Source organism: Gorilla gorilla, chromosome 1, assembly GCF_029281585.2.
Source record: "Gorilla gorilla gorilla isolate KB3781 chromosome 1, NHGRI_mGorGor1-v2.1_pri, whole genome shotgun sequence".
Lineage (NCBI taxonomy): Eukaryota > Metazoa > Chordata > Mammalia > Primates > Hominidae > Gorilla > Gorilla gorilla.
Window position 1 is genome coordinate 195,611,717 of NC_073224.2, and position 13,860 is coordinate 195,625,576.

General features: G+C 44.9%; 1 protein-coding gene across 13 annotated transcripts in view; it reads left to right on the forward strand.

Annotated features, from left to right (window-relative positions):
• ERI3 (ERI1 exoribonuclease family member 3) overlaps positions 1–13,860 on the forward strand; it is a 134,350-nt gene that overhangs the window by 25,718 nt on the left and 94,772 nt on the right. For all 13 annotated transcript variants that reach the window (XM_055347154.2, XM_019017156.3, XM_019017135.3 and 10 more), the window contains one exon: positions 9,969–10,085. In XM_055347154.2, the coding sequence (XP_055203129.1) occupies positions 9,969–10,085 (117 nt within the window). The remainder of the gene's footprint in view (positions 1–9,968; positions 10,086–13,860) is intronic.

Below are 13,860 nucleotides of genomic sequence, written 5' to 3' on the forward strand. Positions count from 1 at the left end.
TGATGCATTGTTTGGCCATTGGCCTAGAGGAGGTAGGTAGTGATGGTTAGGTAGATAGGATAATAACTGGCTAGAAAGCTTGGAATCTTGCTCTCTAAAAGTGTGATAAAACTGAGAGCCATGATTTGAGATTGCATTGTCTGGAAATGCAGGGACATGTCTGCGTTGTTCACAACACTAGCGGCATTTTAAAGGCCAACTGGTCAACTGAACGGGATTGGTAGTTGCAGATGGGTGGGTAGGGCTGATGAATGAGATGAAACATGGCATTTTGATCATGTCTACTTTCACTGGAAAGGTAATGTGACTAGAGAAACAATGTCGGGGGCAGACCTGAAAGGAAATTCATGGTGGATGGTGTTGAATGTGGTGGCTGGTGAGGATAGCAAGGAGTCCCCAAGTAGGTGCCTTAGGATATGCAGGAATTCTGTGATCCTGCTCCAAATTTGTGGCCAGGGTTGGAGAGGCCTTTCTCAGGACCAGAGGCAGTTAGATAGACCGGATAAGCTCCTGGCTTGTGTCTGTAATGAGCGGTCTTCTCATAGGAGAGGTATCCAGTCCTGCTTTTTGGTTCATCTGGACAGAGGAAGGTTTTTTTCTGGAGGGCTGAGACAATAGTGTGCTGAGCACTCTGAGGGTAGCTGATGCCCTGGTCTTGACAGTATTCCTAAAGGAAGCAGGCACTGCCATGACAAGAAGACTTTTTGCTAGCTCCCTGACAGAGATGTGCCAGTCTACTCTGTGAAGTTGTTGGATGTGACAGGCCTGTTTTTCTGCCCTAGCTCTTGGCAGCAAGGAGGATGAAATGTCTAGTGATAAGAGCTAGCGATGGTTAGCAGACTTAGAGGGCTTGACTCGGGTGCTTAAAGTGGGCCAAGTAAGGGTTTGCTCTGAGAAGGGAGCTGAGAGCCATAGGCTCTGATTCTCATTTGGTCAGTACCTCAGCGATAAGGAGTTAGTCACATAAATGTTCTAGACTACACCTTTGCTGTTTAAATTGTGGTCTGAGAACCAGCAGCATCTTCATCACCTGGGAGCTTGTTAGAAATGCAGAATGTCATGCCGGCCCTACTGAAATAGAATATACTGAAATATAATCTGAATATACTAAATATACTGAAATAGAACCTGCAATCTGACACATTCCTCAGGTCATTTGAAGTCTGAGAAACACTGCTGTAGTCTGGACCAGCGGTTCTCAAACTTCAGACTTCAGCGAGCGTCAGTCACCTGGAGGGCTGTTAAAACCAAGGCTGTTGGCCCCATCCCCAGGGCTTCTGATTCTGAAAGGCTAGGGTGGAGGCCAGAAATTTGCATTTCTAACAAGTTCTCAAGTGATGGGACTGTGGTTTGACAACAGCTGACCCTCTTAGCTTTCTCATCTGCAAAACAGGGGAGTGATTCCTGCCTGCTTACGGAGATGTGGGATCATATGGGACAGTGTGTGAGAAATGTGTTCAGTGCATTGCGGGGATGGGGGGCGGGTATCCGTTTGTGTATTGCTTGCTTACTAGTCAGTGAATTTTTAAAAATCTATTGTCATGCCAGCACAACTGTTTACCTTCCTGGCTGCTGGCCATCATTTGTGGGCAGAGAACAGGGAATCTATGAACCACCCCACAGGCATGCAGTATTCTGTGAAGAGATCAGCAGTCCCTGGGGCTATGGATGGGGATTATTGAGCAAGGCCTCCTGTAGCCCAGCCAGCTTCCCTGGCTCCTGGCCAAGTAGTCTGACCAGAATTCTCAGTCTGCCTGAGTGGGCCTGGTCCTGTCTTGATCACTTGTTACTCACCGCCATTTCTTCACCCCCCCAGTGTATCTTAAGGCAATGTTTGAATTGGTTTGAAAAATGGTCTTTGTCTAACCAAGCCTCTGATTCATCTTGTGATCCTGAGCAAGACACATGCCTTTCCTCCACTTTGTTGGGTGACTGATGGAACAGGCTTTGGCTGCATGTGCCCAAGTCCCAGAATGTGGACTCTGGACCTTCAAAGTGAGGGGAGCTGAGGTAGACGCTGTTCTGATGAGAATCAGTAGAGCATAGTAGTTAAAAGCATGGATTCCAAAACTGGACTGTCTGGATTTGAGTCTTGACTACCTACTGGTAGTATGACCTTGGGCAAGTTGCTTGCACTCTTTATGCCTCAGTTGCCTTATTGGCCAAGTGGGGTTAATAATAGTACCAATCTTATAGGACTGAAGGGAGGATAAACTGAGTTAAACATATTAAGTGCTCAAAACAGTGTTTGATATGTAATGGCTTATAGGTATTAGCTCTTATTAGTAGAACTAGTACTAGTATTATTCTGATCCACAACCTCCTAATAAGCTGTTGGGATACAGCAGGTGACTGGGAGGCAGGCCCTGCTTCTCTGGGAAACACAGAGAGATCAGGCCCTCTTATCAACATACTGATAGAGCCAGAGTACTATCCAGAGAGATTTTTTTGGGCTTGGCACCCTTCCATTTCTAGGCCCTTCCTTAGTGATGCCTCCAGGGGACCTCTCTAGCACATAACCTGAGATTTGTTTAAATTAATTTCATGACAAATGTGTGTCTACAGGTAGCTACAAACAAATCATTTGGTTGTTTGGTGCCCTTGAAGGGTCAGCTTCACAGAAGCCACTAATATCTGAAGTTATTTACAATTGAATATGTAAAAATGTTTGAACTGTGGCTGTTTCTGAGTCATGTACATACAGAGGGAGACACAGGTGTGCACACCTCAGGTGAGGATGTGGTTTCTAAGACTTGGTCTCCTTCATTTATTGGTATTATGTTTTTGAAAAATTCAGATTTCAATAAGGGTAAATTATAATTCACTTTGCACCCATACTCTCCTCGAATAAAGAATAGCAGTGTCTATTTTCAGCCTCTTTTCTATATTTTAATTGCTTTGGGGTCTATGGAGATGGGGAGAGGGGGACATGTAGGTGAAAAATCAGCCTTTTAAAGCTCCGATTTTTTACCCTTCCTTGTCCTGAAACTTTGAGCATCAGCTCTCATCTGTCAAAGTGTAAATCAGCAATTAAAACCCAAACAGCCAAATGCCAAAGATGACCCGAAGCACAAAGCAACTGACAAACAAGTCCGGACAAATCGACGGGTAATTTATAAGCTTTGCCCTAAAATCTAATTATTTGGCAATTCGAATTTGCAGCCAGCCAGGGCTTGGCAATAAATTTAACCCGCCATAAATTATTTAGGAGCAGACTGTGGTGTAAATCAAAACCACGAGTGTTTGTTTAAGAAATAAGCTCCTTGTGCATAAAATGTCTTTTTTTTTTTCCAAGGGAGAAACTGTTATTGCAAACCATACCCCATTGCCCAGTGTAGCCCTCACTTCTCCCATCCAACTTCCCCTCTTCCCTGTGGCCAGGAGGCTTCTTGATCCTTGGAGAAAGGGCCCGTCTTTGCATGAGACTTTTATCCAAAACTAAATATTTGGGTAAAACCCACATGTTTTCCAGGGACTGCATTTTCTACCTTGTGGTATGTGTTGCTTTTAGATTTTATCAAACCTTTCAGTGCAGGGACACACACTTTTTGGAATTTTCTTCCGAGGGTTGAAGGAATAGATTAGTTGTTTTGAAGGAAAGCCAGTTCCTTCTTCCTAGGTTGGGAGGGGGAAGCCATGAAAAATGATCTGCTCATTCTCTTATTTCAGATAGGACATAGAAACATCAGCTCAGGCAGAGGAGAATCTATGCTTAGGAAAAAAGGGCTAGAATGCTACTCTATTAAACCCTCTGGGCTGGGTGCAGTGGCTCTGGCCTGTAATCCCAGCACTTTGGGAGGCCAAGGCAGACAGATCTCTTGAGGCCAGGAGTTTGAGACCCACCTGGCCAACGTGGCAAAACCCTGTCTTTAGTAAAAACACAAAAATTAGCTGGGCATGGTAATCCCAGCTACTTGGGAGGCTGAGGCATGAGAATCACTTGAACCTGGGAGGCGGAGGTTGCAGTGAGCCGAGATCATGCCACCGTACTCCAGCCTGGGTGACAGAGCAAAACCCTGTCTCAAAAACAAACAAAAAAACAGAATTTATAAACCCTCTGTCCCAGTTTTATGAATCCCAACAGTCTAACCTAAGTGCCTTCTGCTTAAATCCTCTTGTTGTTGTTATTCTATCTTCAAATTTATTTTTATTTCTGCAGACACTTCAGTTGGAGGGAGTTTGAATACCCCGAAAGCAACTTACACATTTATTTCTTGTAATCTACTGATCGTGGGTGTGAAATTTCATTTGAAATGCTGTTGCAGTTGTGTCCTCAGTTTATCAAGGAAATCATTGGGGGTTCCTAGCTGAGCAATTAGAGAGCAGCCAGGGGCCGGGCGTGGTGGCTCAAGCCTGTAATCCCAGCACTTTGGGAGGCCGAGGCGGGCAGATCTTGAGGTCAGGAGTTTGAGACCAGCCTGGCCAATATGGTAAAACCCTGTCTCTACTTAAAATACAAAAATAGCCGGGTGTGGTCGCGGGTGCCTGTAATCCCAGCTACTTGGGAGGCTGAGGCAGGAGAATTGCTTAAACCTGGGAGGCGGAGGTTGCATTGAGCCGGAGATTGTGCCATTGCACTCCAGCCTGAGTGACAGAGTGAGACTCCGACTCAAAAAAAAAAAAAAGCTGTGTTTAAAATCTCTGCTCCAACCCATTTTACAAGGTAGATGAATGCTTGTTTGGTGCTTCATTTTTATTTCTGTCTTCTCTCTCCTCAACAAAAGATTTAGAGGGACAATATTGAGGGTGACAGTAGGTACAATAGGTTTGGAACCTTGGATATTTGAAAAATCCCAATTCTGAGGCTTTTGTTCTTATCTGTTAAGTTATGGCCAGTTTTCATCCACCGTTGGCAGACAGCCCAGTGCTGTAGGTAGTTTGTGAATGGTGTTTCAGTGTTAGCATTGAAAGTCCATGTTGGCCGGGCGCGGTGGCTCACGCCTGTAATCCCAACACTTTGGGAGGCTGAAGCGGGTGGATCACGAGGTCAGGAGATTGAGACCATCCTGGCTAACACGGTGAAACTCTGTCTCTACTAAATGCACAAAAAAATTAGCCGGATGTGGTGGCGGGCTCCTGTAGTCCCAGCTACTCGGGAGGCTGAGGCAGGAGAATGGCGTGAACCCGGGAGGGAGAGCTTGCAGTGAGCCAAGATCTCGCCACTGCACCCCAGCCTGGGCGACAGAGCAAGACTCCGTCTCAAAAAAAAAAAAAAAAAAAAAGAGTCTATGTTGCAGGAAACCCTTGGTCCTGATCAACCAAACAGTTGATTACCCTAGGTAAGACTGGGATTTAGTGGTTTATAGTAGTTCAGGGAGGAAACCACTCAGAGATGAGAGTAGATCTAGTAGAAAGTGCTTTGAACTGTGAAATATCTGAGTTTGAATCCTGGCTGTACCACTGACCATCTTTGACATCTTAGGCAGATCATTTCCCCTCTCTGATTCTGCGGAGAGTTTTGTGTCTTTTGGTACAGCTAGGCCTTTGGCTTGTCTCCTCCACTTAGCAGCCCTTTCATGTGATTACACAACAAAAGTTGAGAGAGTGAAGCCTGTGTGCCAGCACAGGAATTAGGTGCTGGAGATCACACTGAAGGCACATGGTTCCTGCCTTCCCTGATGCCATCTGTGCCATCTGTGTTACTGCAGCCATGGTGGAGTCTTTTCAGTAGCAAACTCTAGAACTTTTCTGCCTGGATAGTCCACATTCATTGCTCTTAAAATTTGAGAGCAGCCTCTCTTTCTAGATGGTAGACTTGAGTTCTCTACAGGATAGCCTTTTAGACTAAGAGAACCAGATCTTTCTTGACCCTTCATATTTTGAAAGCTGCTAGTCCTACTCTTTTTAAGTCTCATTCTCATTTTCCCATTTTGGAGTTCCAGCTCTGTCCCTCACAAGCAGTGTAAGTGTCAGCAAGTGAGTTAACATCTTTGGGCCTTAGTTTATTTGTGAAATAGGGATGACTATGATTCCCACCTCATGAGTTAGGAGGATTAAATGAGATCATTCCTATTAGCACAGTATCTGCCACGTAGTAAACAATAAATGGAATAAAACGATTGCATTTTCCACATGTCTTGGAGAGCACTGGAGGCCAGCTCTTCTTCACCCTTTGCCCAGACTTGAGCATCTCAGAGAGAGGAGCCACCTTTCATTGTATTCATCTCTGTGTCTACAGCCAGCCCCTGCCTGCTGAATAGTAGATGCTTAATAGTATTGATTTACGACCTGAAGATGGTGATGGTGATGATGATGTAACCTGTCTGCCAGGATTAAGGAGGGTAAAATAAGAAAATGTATGTGAAACTACACTTTTGTGAATGGAAAAACGTAACACTGTGTACGTCCCTCCACTAAGGTATTTATCACAGTGTACTGTTCTTTGTTTGCCTATCTTTTCCACTCATAGTCCATGTGCTTCTCCAAAGTGGAGACTACATCTTATCTCTAGTCCTGCTCCAGCCCCTGTCTGATAGCCTACACAAAGTAGGCACTCAGGTAGTTTAATTGAATGCAAATGGCATACAAAGGCAAAGAATTGTAAAGCTATTATTAGGATAGGGAAAGAGGGCTGGTAAATACGACTGGTCCTTCCTTCCTTCCTGGTGCTACTTTTACACAAAACTGTTTCTGAAATAAACCTCTTCCTAGGGGAATGATGAAATTGGCTGAGAGAAAAGGTCAGGGTCAGGAATAACAGTTTCATTATCTGAGCAACTGGACATAGAGGCTGGCACTTGGGCACATTGTCACAAATCTTTGTGTTGGGATTAATGCCACTAACCTGTAGTGTTGGGGTTCCATCTCTGATCATTATCAGCTAAAAATCTTCAAAATGTTTGTCATGCTTCAGGTGCCCTGGCTGCAGAGTTGTGCCAACTTGGTGCAGATTGGGGCACCTCTCCCACTACTGGGCTGTTTGGGCCAGTATTTTGAGGTTCTGGGAACTATGGAAGTACTGGCTGGGCAATATGGGAAGGTAAGAAGTACCTCAGTGAGGTCCTTGCTGCTCTAATTTCTCAGAGAGTCTTTTCTCAGAAGCTTCTCTTTTGCATCCTCAGTAGCTCAAGTGAATATGCCAGTGTGTAGGCTCATTGTTAATAACAGCTCCTCATGTTGTGGAGGAAGGGCCCTTGCAAAGTCACGTTTTGAGACTGGTGCTTGAAACCACCTCTTCTTGGTCTTGGGGAGAAGGCTTGGCTGATGAGCTAGCATTATCAGAGATATGTTTATAATAGGCCCAATTTGATGTGTCCTGAGCCTTGGGTGTAAGCACCCTGGGAATTTCAGGGGCCTACCCCCCTCCTTTTTTTTTTTTTTTGCATGGATCCGAGTCTGGCTTGTTCTTCCTCTCTGGGAGCATGGCACTGAGTTTCAGCACTTAGTTGGCCCCATTTCCCTATGGGTGAGGAAGCTAACATCAGGAAAGTTTGAATATTGAGCTGCAGTATTTGCTGTTATTTGCTGCAGTGGGGAAACCCAAAGGCCAAGTTTCCAGAGAGTCTGCTGGGGATGTTGACTTGGTGCTGGTCAGAGTGGAAGCTGAAGCACATACTATTTTATAATAAATACTAATGAAATCCTAGATCTATAATAGCATTTCGGATATCTAAAACAAACCATGTGCTTGTAAAAAAGTGGAAAGAGATCAACTTTAAGCCATAAATTCTTGGTAATAGAGGGTTTTTTTCTATTAATGTTTGATAGATATTTTTATTTCCAGAGGAATGTCAACTCCTAATTTCATAATGTATTATGGGCTTAAGAAAATTGAATTTAATAAAAAGCCAAAGATGAATGGCATCCTTAAAGGTCCCAACACTTGTCTTTATTAGCAGGACAAACTGTAGGTCTCCAAACACTGCTGCTCTCCAAATGAAAGTTTAAATGAAAAGTACAGTTGTGTCACAGGTTAAATTTCATTGTGGGCCCAGCTAACATTGTTAGTGAGGAGCTGGCTGTATTTGTTTCCTTAGACACCAGGGCAGCCAAACTCACCAGGCTATAGAGCTCTTTCTGTTGAGGAAGTGTTTCTTCTACTTAGGGGAAGAGGAAGGACAGACACATCGGAAAAATCAGGAGTCAGATGAGCCTGATTCATGGGCCACACCTCAGAGTTGGCTCTTGGAATCCTGGATACCTGATTTTGCAGGGGGACCAATGTGTATTTTTTTGGTGTGTGTTCGATTTTGTTATTCAGTTCCAAACCCCCATTTACTCTGTATGTAATGCTTCTTGGGGAACAGAAGGTCCAGGGAATTGGGAAATGAGTGTCCCCCTCTCTTCACCTTGGAAGGAGAGGTATTACCTGGTCTAAGCAGCAGTCTGGGCCTCCCTTCTCTCCCCTCTGCCTCAGCCTTGCAGCCATTTTGCCCTTTCTATCTCTGGGAATAAGCTCCTGTCAGCTTCCTCATCTTTGGAGATCAGCCCACGGAGACAAGGCAACCACAATCTTTGAATCTCTCTGGCATGAAGTCTGACTGACTTGATTTGGTTTTCGGTCCTGATGTGTTGGATTTGAAATAGATGCTTTAAAAACAAGCCCAATATTAGTGGGTATGTTTTGCCGAGAGGATACCTGGCTTTCCTGGGACATCAAGGAGATTGACCATTTCTCCTTGTGTTTTCCCACCCATTAATTTCCTAAGTGCAGTCAGGTGTCATCCGTTTTGTGTTGCTTCTCCAGGCTGTCTCTGGAGAGAACCACTTTACCTTGATTTTAATGATACTGGAAAGGTCTTCTCCAGAATGAAGGACCTGGGGAAGGGGTGCTGCCGGAGCTGACTATTGGGGCCACTGAATAGGCAGAGTCCCCTTCTTTTCTCTCTGCAGTGGAGGCCCTTTCCACATGCTAATTTTACTCAGAGAATTTTGCTTTTATTTATTTTTTTTATTATTTCCTATTTGTCTCTTCCAGATGTTTTCAGGGCAGTTTTTTTTGTGTGTTGTAAACTAATTCCATTCATGTTTTAAAAATTTATGAAAGCGCTAATAAAAATGTCAAAGTGGTAAAAATGTTAGCTTTTCCTCTGCTTTGATTAAATTTTGCAAACTGTTTTTGAATATTAAAAAGCAATAATTTTTTTTATTCTCTCTCCTCGCTTTCCCTCTTCTCTCTGGTACGCATGTACTCTCTTCTGCCCTCTCCCCCCTCTGGTGCGTTCCTCCCTTCCCAGGAGCGATGTATGAGGCGTGCTGCACAGCCAGCGTTCTGCAAGCCTGTTTGCACACCAGGACCTTGGTGCTGTGCATCTCTATTAAATAGCGGAGACAGATTAATCTTAGAGACACCAAACAAATTGTCACTCCTCCTCCTTCTCTTCCATTATGTTTCAGTGGACTGGGAAAGGCTAGCTAAGCGATTGGGCTGGCGTTGTAGAGGTAGTGTGTGCTGCCTGAAAGGTGGGAGGCGCTAGCTCCTATTACTGTTACTCACTTTTCTCCTTCTCTTTGGGATCCCCTTTGGCTTTATTTTTTATCTTTTTTTGAAAAATAAGAACTAATGAAGAAACTTACCAGCTTGGTTCAAACTTCATACAAGGAAATCTATGCATTGGTCTGATGGCTGGTTGTCTATATGGCAGGTGATCAGACCCATTTCAGGACAGGGACCTGGGCAAGAGAAAGAAGGGCGTATTCTTAGGGGCTCAAGTTAGCAAGCCTCTGCTAGAGAACCAGTTGGAGAAACTGGGGCAGATGATACCACTGTCTTCCTTCCCATTTCCAGAAACAATGGGGATGAGGGCTGTGTCCAGTCCCTGGAACCTATGAGGATATTAGCAGTGGGAAGGTTAGGATTGTAACTGCTGGTGCCGTCTCACTCAATCTTGGGTTCGGCCTGGCAGGAGCTAATGAACCCAAAACACTAATGAATCCAAAACACTCATTCTTTGTTGACTTGGAGCTACTGTTGGAAATGGTTGATTACAATAACTTATTTTTCCTTTTCTGTATCTTTGGCACTCCAGGAAATCATCGAGTTCCCCATCCTAAAGCTAAATGGCCGGACCATGGAGATTGAGTCTACCTTTCACATGTATGTCCAGCCTGTAGTCCATCCACAGCTTACCCCATTCTGTACAGAGGTAAGGGCCCTGGAAGTGGGCAGCAAGGGCTGCTGGGAGGGGAATTTTGGAATCCTTGGTGCTCTATATAGGCCACTTAGAGAAAGCATAGGGCTTATCAATGCTTAAGGCAAGTACACACTAGACCTAGCAGTTAGGTTTTATAAAGTCTGCCACTCCACTCAGGTCACTGTTGTTACTGGGGACCCAGGGAGAGCAGTGGCTTAGTCTACCCCTGCTTCCCCAGCATCCCTTCCTGGTGACCGGCACTTAGAGACCAGGAACAGAATGGCATTTCTGGGGTTCAAGTTCTTTCCAGTTCAATTTCCCTTAGGGCCCCTTGGCAAGAGGTAAAGATTTCAGCCACTTGGAAGGCAGGGTTATGTTCAGGCCTTCTTAGCTTTCTGGCATTGTTACTCTGTCCTCCTGTAAAGTGGTCCTGTGTGAAGCGTAGGTTGAGTTTGTCGAAGGTACATTCTGTCACCGAGGGAAGAGAAGAGTGGTCTGAGTGAAGCATGAGACCTGGCTGGCCAAGGCTGAAATCTCCTTATCCTAGGTGGGTACTGTACTTGGCCTCCTTGTCAGCAGGTTAGTATTGATTGCATTTTACAGATTGTGAAACTGGGCCTAACTGAGATTTTAATGATTGCTGGAGGCTCAAAAGAGCCATTGGCAGAGGGGAGGAGCCCCTGCAAGTTCTAACTCCCAGAACTATGTGAAGTCTTCTGTGGCTACTTTTCCCTGTGACATGTCATGTAATGCACTCAGTGGTGGCCAACAGGCTGTGGTGCAATCAGGGGTTAAGAATGTGTGGTAGCAGGGGTGATGAGAATCTTTTAAGAGTCTGGGGCTGAGGTACATTAGAGACTTTGTGCCTTCATTTAGAGACCTATCTTCTACATGTGAATGAAATAGGTGAAAAAGGTATCTTGAGTTATCCCAAACAGTCTCCTTGGTAAGAAGGCTGGGGATGAGCCTGTTTGACCCTGGTGGGCCCTGAGGCTGACTTAGCCCAGATAGGAGGTCTCGAGGTTGCTCCTGAATTCGATGCCAGTGTTTGCCAGCTGACCCAGGTGGGGCTTTTGTTGCAGGCATCCATCTGCCAAGGCGCCTAGCCTCTTAAGCCTTTTGTTATTCCAACTAATGATGTTGGGTTCTGGTTTTCGCCTTCCTCTGCTGGGGTTTCCCCTTTCCCCTGGGATTTACCTATACCACCAGGGGGCGCTAATCTGACTTTTCTGCCCTTTTTGAAAAATCACCATTTTAATGATGATGAAAATTCCCTTGCTTATGCGAAGGGAAGGAAAGACTTTCTTTAAGCCAGCCAGTTACCTGAGCCCTCCACTGGCCTTGAAAGGCTAATGTCCTCTTGTCCTTACGTAGACAGGCAGGCCCAAATTTTAGTAAGTTTGCTACCTGTTTAGGAATGTAACAGTATTCTGCGGGAGCTTGACCCTGGGCAGGAGTGGATGCTTGAGAGTATCGGAAGAAGAGGGACTTCTTTTAGAGTAAGGCTGCTGCTGCTACTTTTTGTGGGAATGGGAGGAGGGATTGTGAGACTATGATGAACAGTTTCTTCTCTCTAGAAAGCTTCACCCAAGGATGCACATACATAATTTGGAGGGGAGTAGGAGTGGTAGTTGGGATCTTTATTACGAAGGCTGTTCTAAAAGTGAAAATGTGGTTGTTCTGTAGGCACCGGGTCTGCCATTTTGTCTCAGGTTTCCAGAGCTCAAAACTCGCCATGATCTTGTCCATCCTTTTTTGGCCAGCCTCATATCTCTCTGCTTCATCTCCCACCTAGCTCCCCTCACCCAGAGGTTGCCCTCTTACAGTCTGTCTTTTCACATGATGGTCCTCCTGCCGGCACAGAGTTCCCACTCTCCCCGCCAACTCCTGCTTGACCTCCAGGACTCTGCTTAGGGTCACCTTCCCTGATCCCCAGATTGAGTTGTGCTTATTCCAACATAGAACTGATCAGATACTTTATACTATAATTATTTATCTGTCTTTTCACTAGACTATAAGTTCTTTGAGGGAAGAAACTAGACCTGATCCATCTCCATCCCATCATTAGGGTCTGCTACCAAGTAAACACTTGATACGTGTCCCTTAAATGGATGAATATTGTCAAGGAGTTATTTTCTGTCTCTCCCAAAAACAACTGTACTGCTGACTTGTTATTTTGAGTAAGTAAGTAAAGTCTTGTTTGGAAAACCTCAGATCATATAAATTTTGCCCTGTCTCCGTACCAGATGGAATTGTATCTCCGAGAGGCATAGACACAGGATGGGGGCTGTCATTCTGAAACCTCATCCAGCCTGGCAGTTGGTGCCTTTTGCGGGTAGGGATGGAGGTCATTCCAACCAGAGAAAATCTCTCATTAGTAAGTGTGAGGAACAGTCCCAAACCTCCAGATTATACTTAAGTAGTTCCTCTGGCAGGATTTTCTCTCTTGTGCACAAGAAGTTCTTAACCCCAGTGTGTGTGTGCGTGTGCACGCACATGCGTATGACACGTGCACACACATGGGCACATGCTTGGGGAGAGAAGCAGGCTCAGTGCTGGACAGTAGGAAGAAGGATTCCAGTTTGAACAAGTCTCTAGCACACGCAGAGAGACTCTTACTTTTACTGCTTCCTATTAGGAATGTGTTAGTACCCTTCTTGAGGTCCCTTCTTAGTTTCAGTTGAGAGTCGGCCTGGAGACGTGGTTCTGACAGAGATAGGATGGGAAGTGTTTCATTCCTTCCCAAGCCCTTTCCCTTTGACCTCTAGAATCTGCTCCAGCTCCTCAAGTCTCTATCTCTAGCAGCTGGGCTGCTGCACAGTCCCTAACCATGTCTTGTTTTTGTTGTTGTTATCATGAAAAAAAAAAAAACTAGAGAAATACTCATTTTGCTAAATGCCAGTAAAGGGCTTTGTCTTGCACCTGTACTTATAAAGGGTGAGATTTATTGGTCTCTTTGTCTGAAGAGAAAGAGTGGGTCTGATTATCAGATTGCACACCAGAGACAAGTGCTTATGTAATCAACAAACTGTCTTGGTGTCAGAATACGATTGTGTTGGAGATAAACTGTGAAAGGAGAAAGCGCTGGATGCTGACATGCTATTGGCACTGAGTTTCCTGGGCTGCTTCCTGTAGTTGCTAGTGTTTATGATGAAGCCAGCTCATTCCTGGACAAAGCCCTTGTGAGGGTAGGGGATCTCAGTAACCAGCCATGTTATCAATCAGGGTCAAAAGCCCCTTGCCTTGTGGTTTCTGAGTCTGGAGAAGTGGGAGTTAATCTGTAATCCCTCATTGAAAGGAGCCACAGAGCACACATTAATTCTTCCTCTCACCTCTCCTGCTTTAAGTGGCTAAGGTCTCTGAGCTCTGTTTAGCCTGTGAGCCCTGGTTCTCAGCTTAATAATACTTGGCTTTGCTCTAGTACCTTTCATTGTAAGGAGTGAAAGCTTTTTACAAACATGTATTAACCCAAGTGGGACTGGGCTTAAACTGTAACATGAAGGATTTAAGTTAGGCCTAAGATAGAACTTCCCAGTATTAATTTGATAAAATTGTCTTGTTCCCTCATAGCATCCTGTATAAACCTTACACGTGTCTTATAGGTCATTAGTATCAGGTAGAGGAACTAATTTTTACTTAAAAAAAAAAAAATGGGGTTTCCCTATGTTGCGTAAGCTGGTCTCAAATTCTTGGGCTCAAGCAGTCCTCCTGCCTTAGCCTCCCAAAGGGCTGGGATTACAGGCCGAGCCACCATGCCCAGCCCAGAACTAACTTTAATTTCATCCCT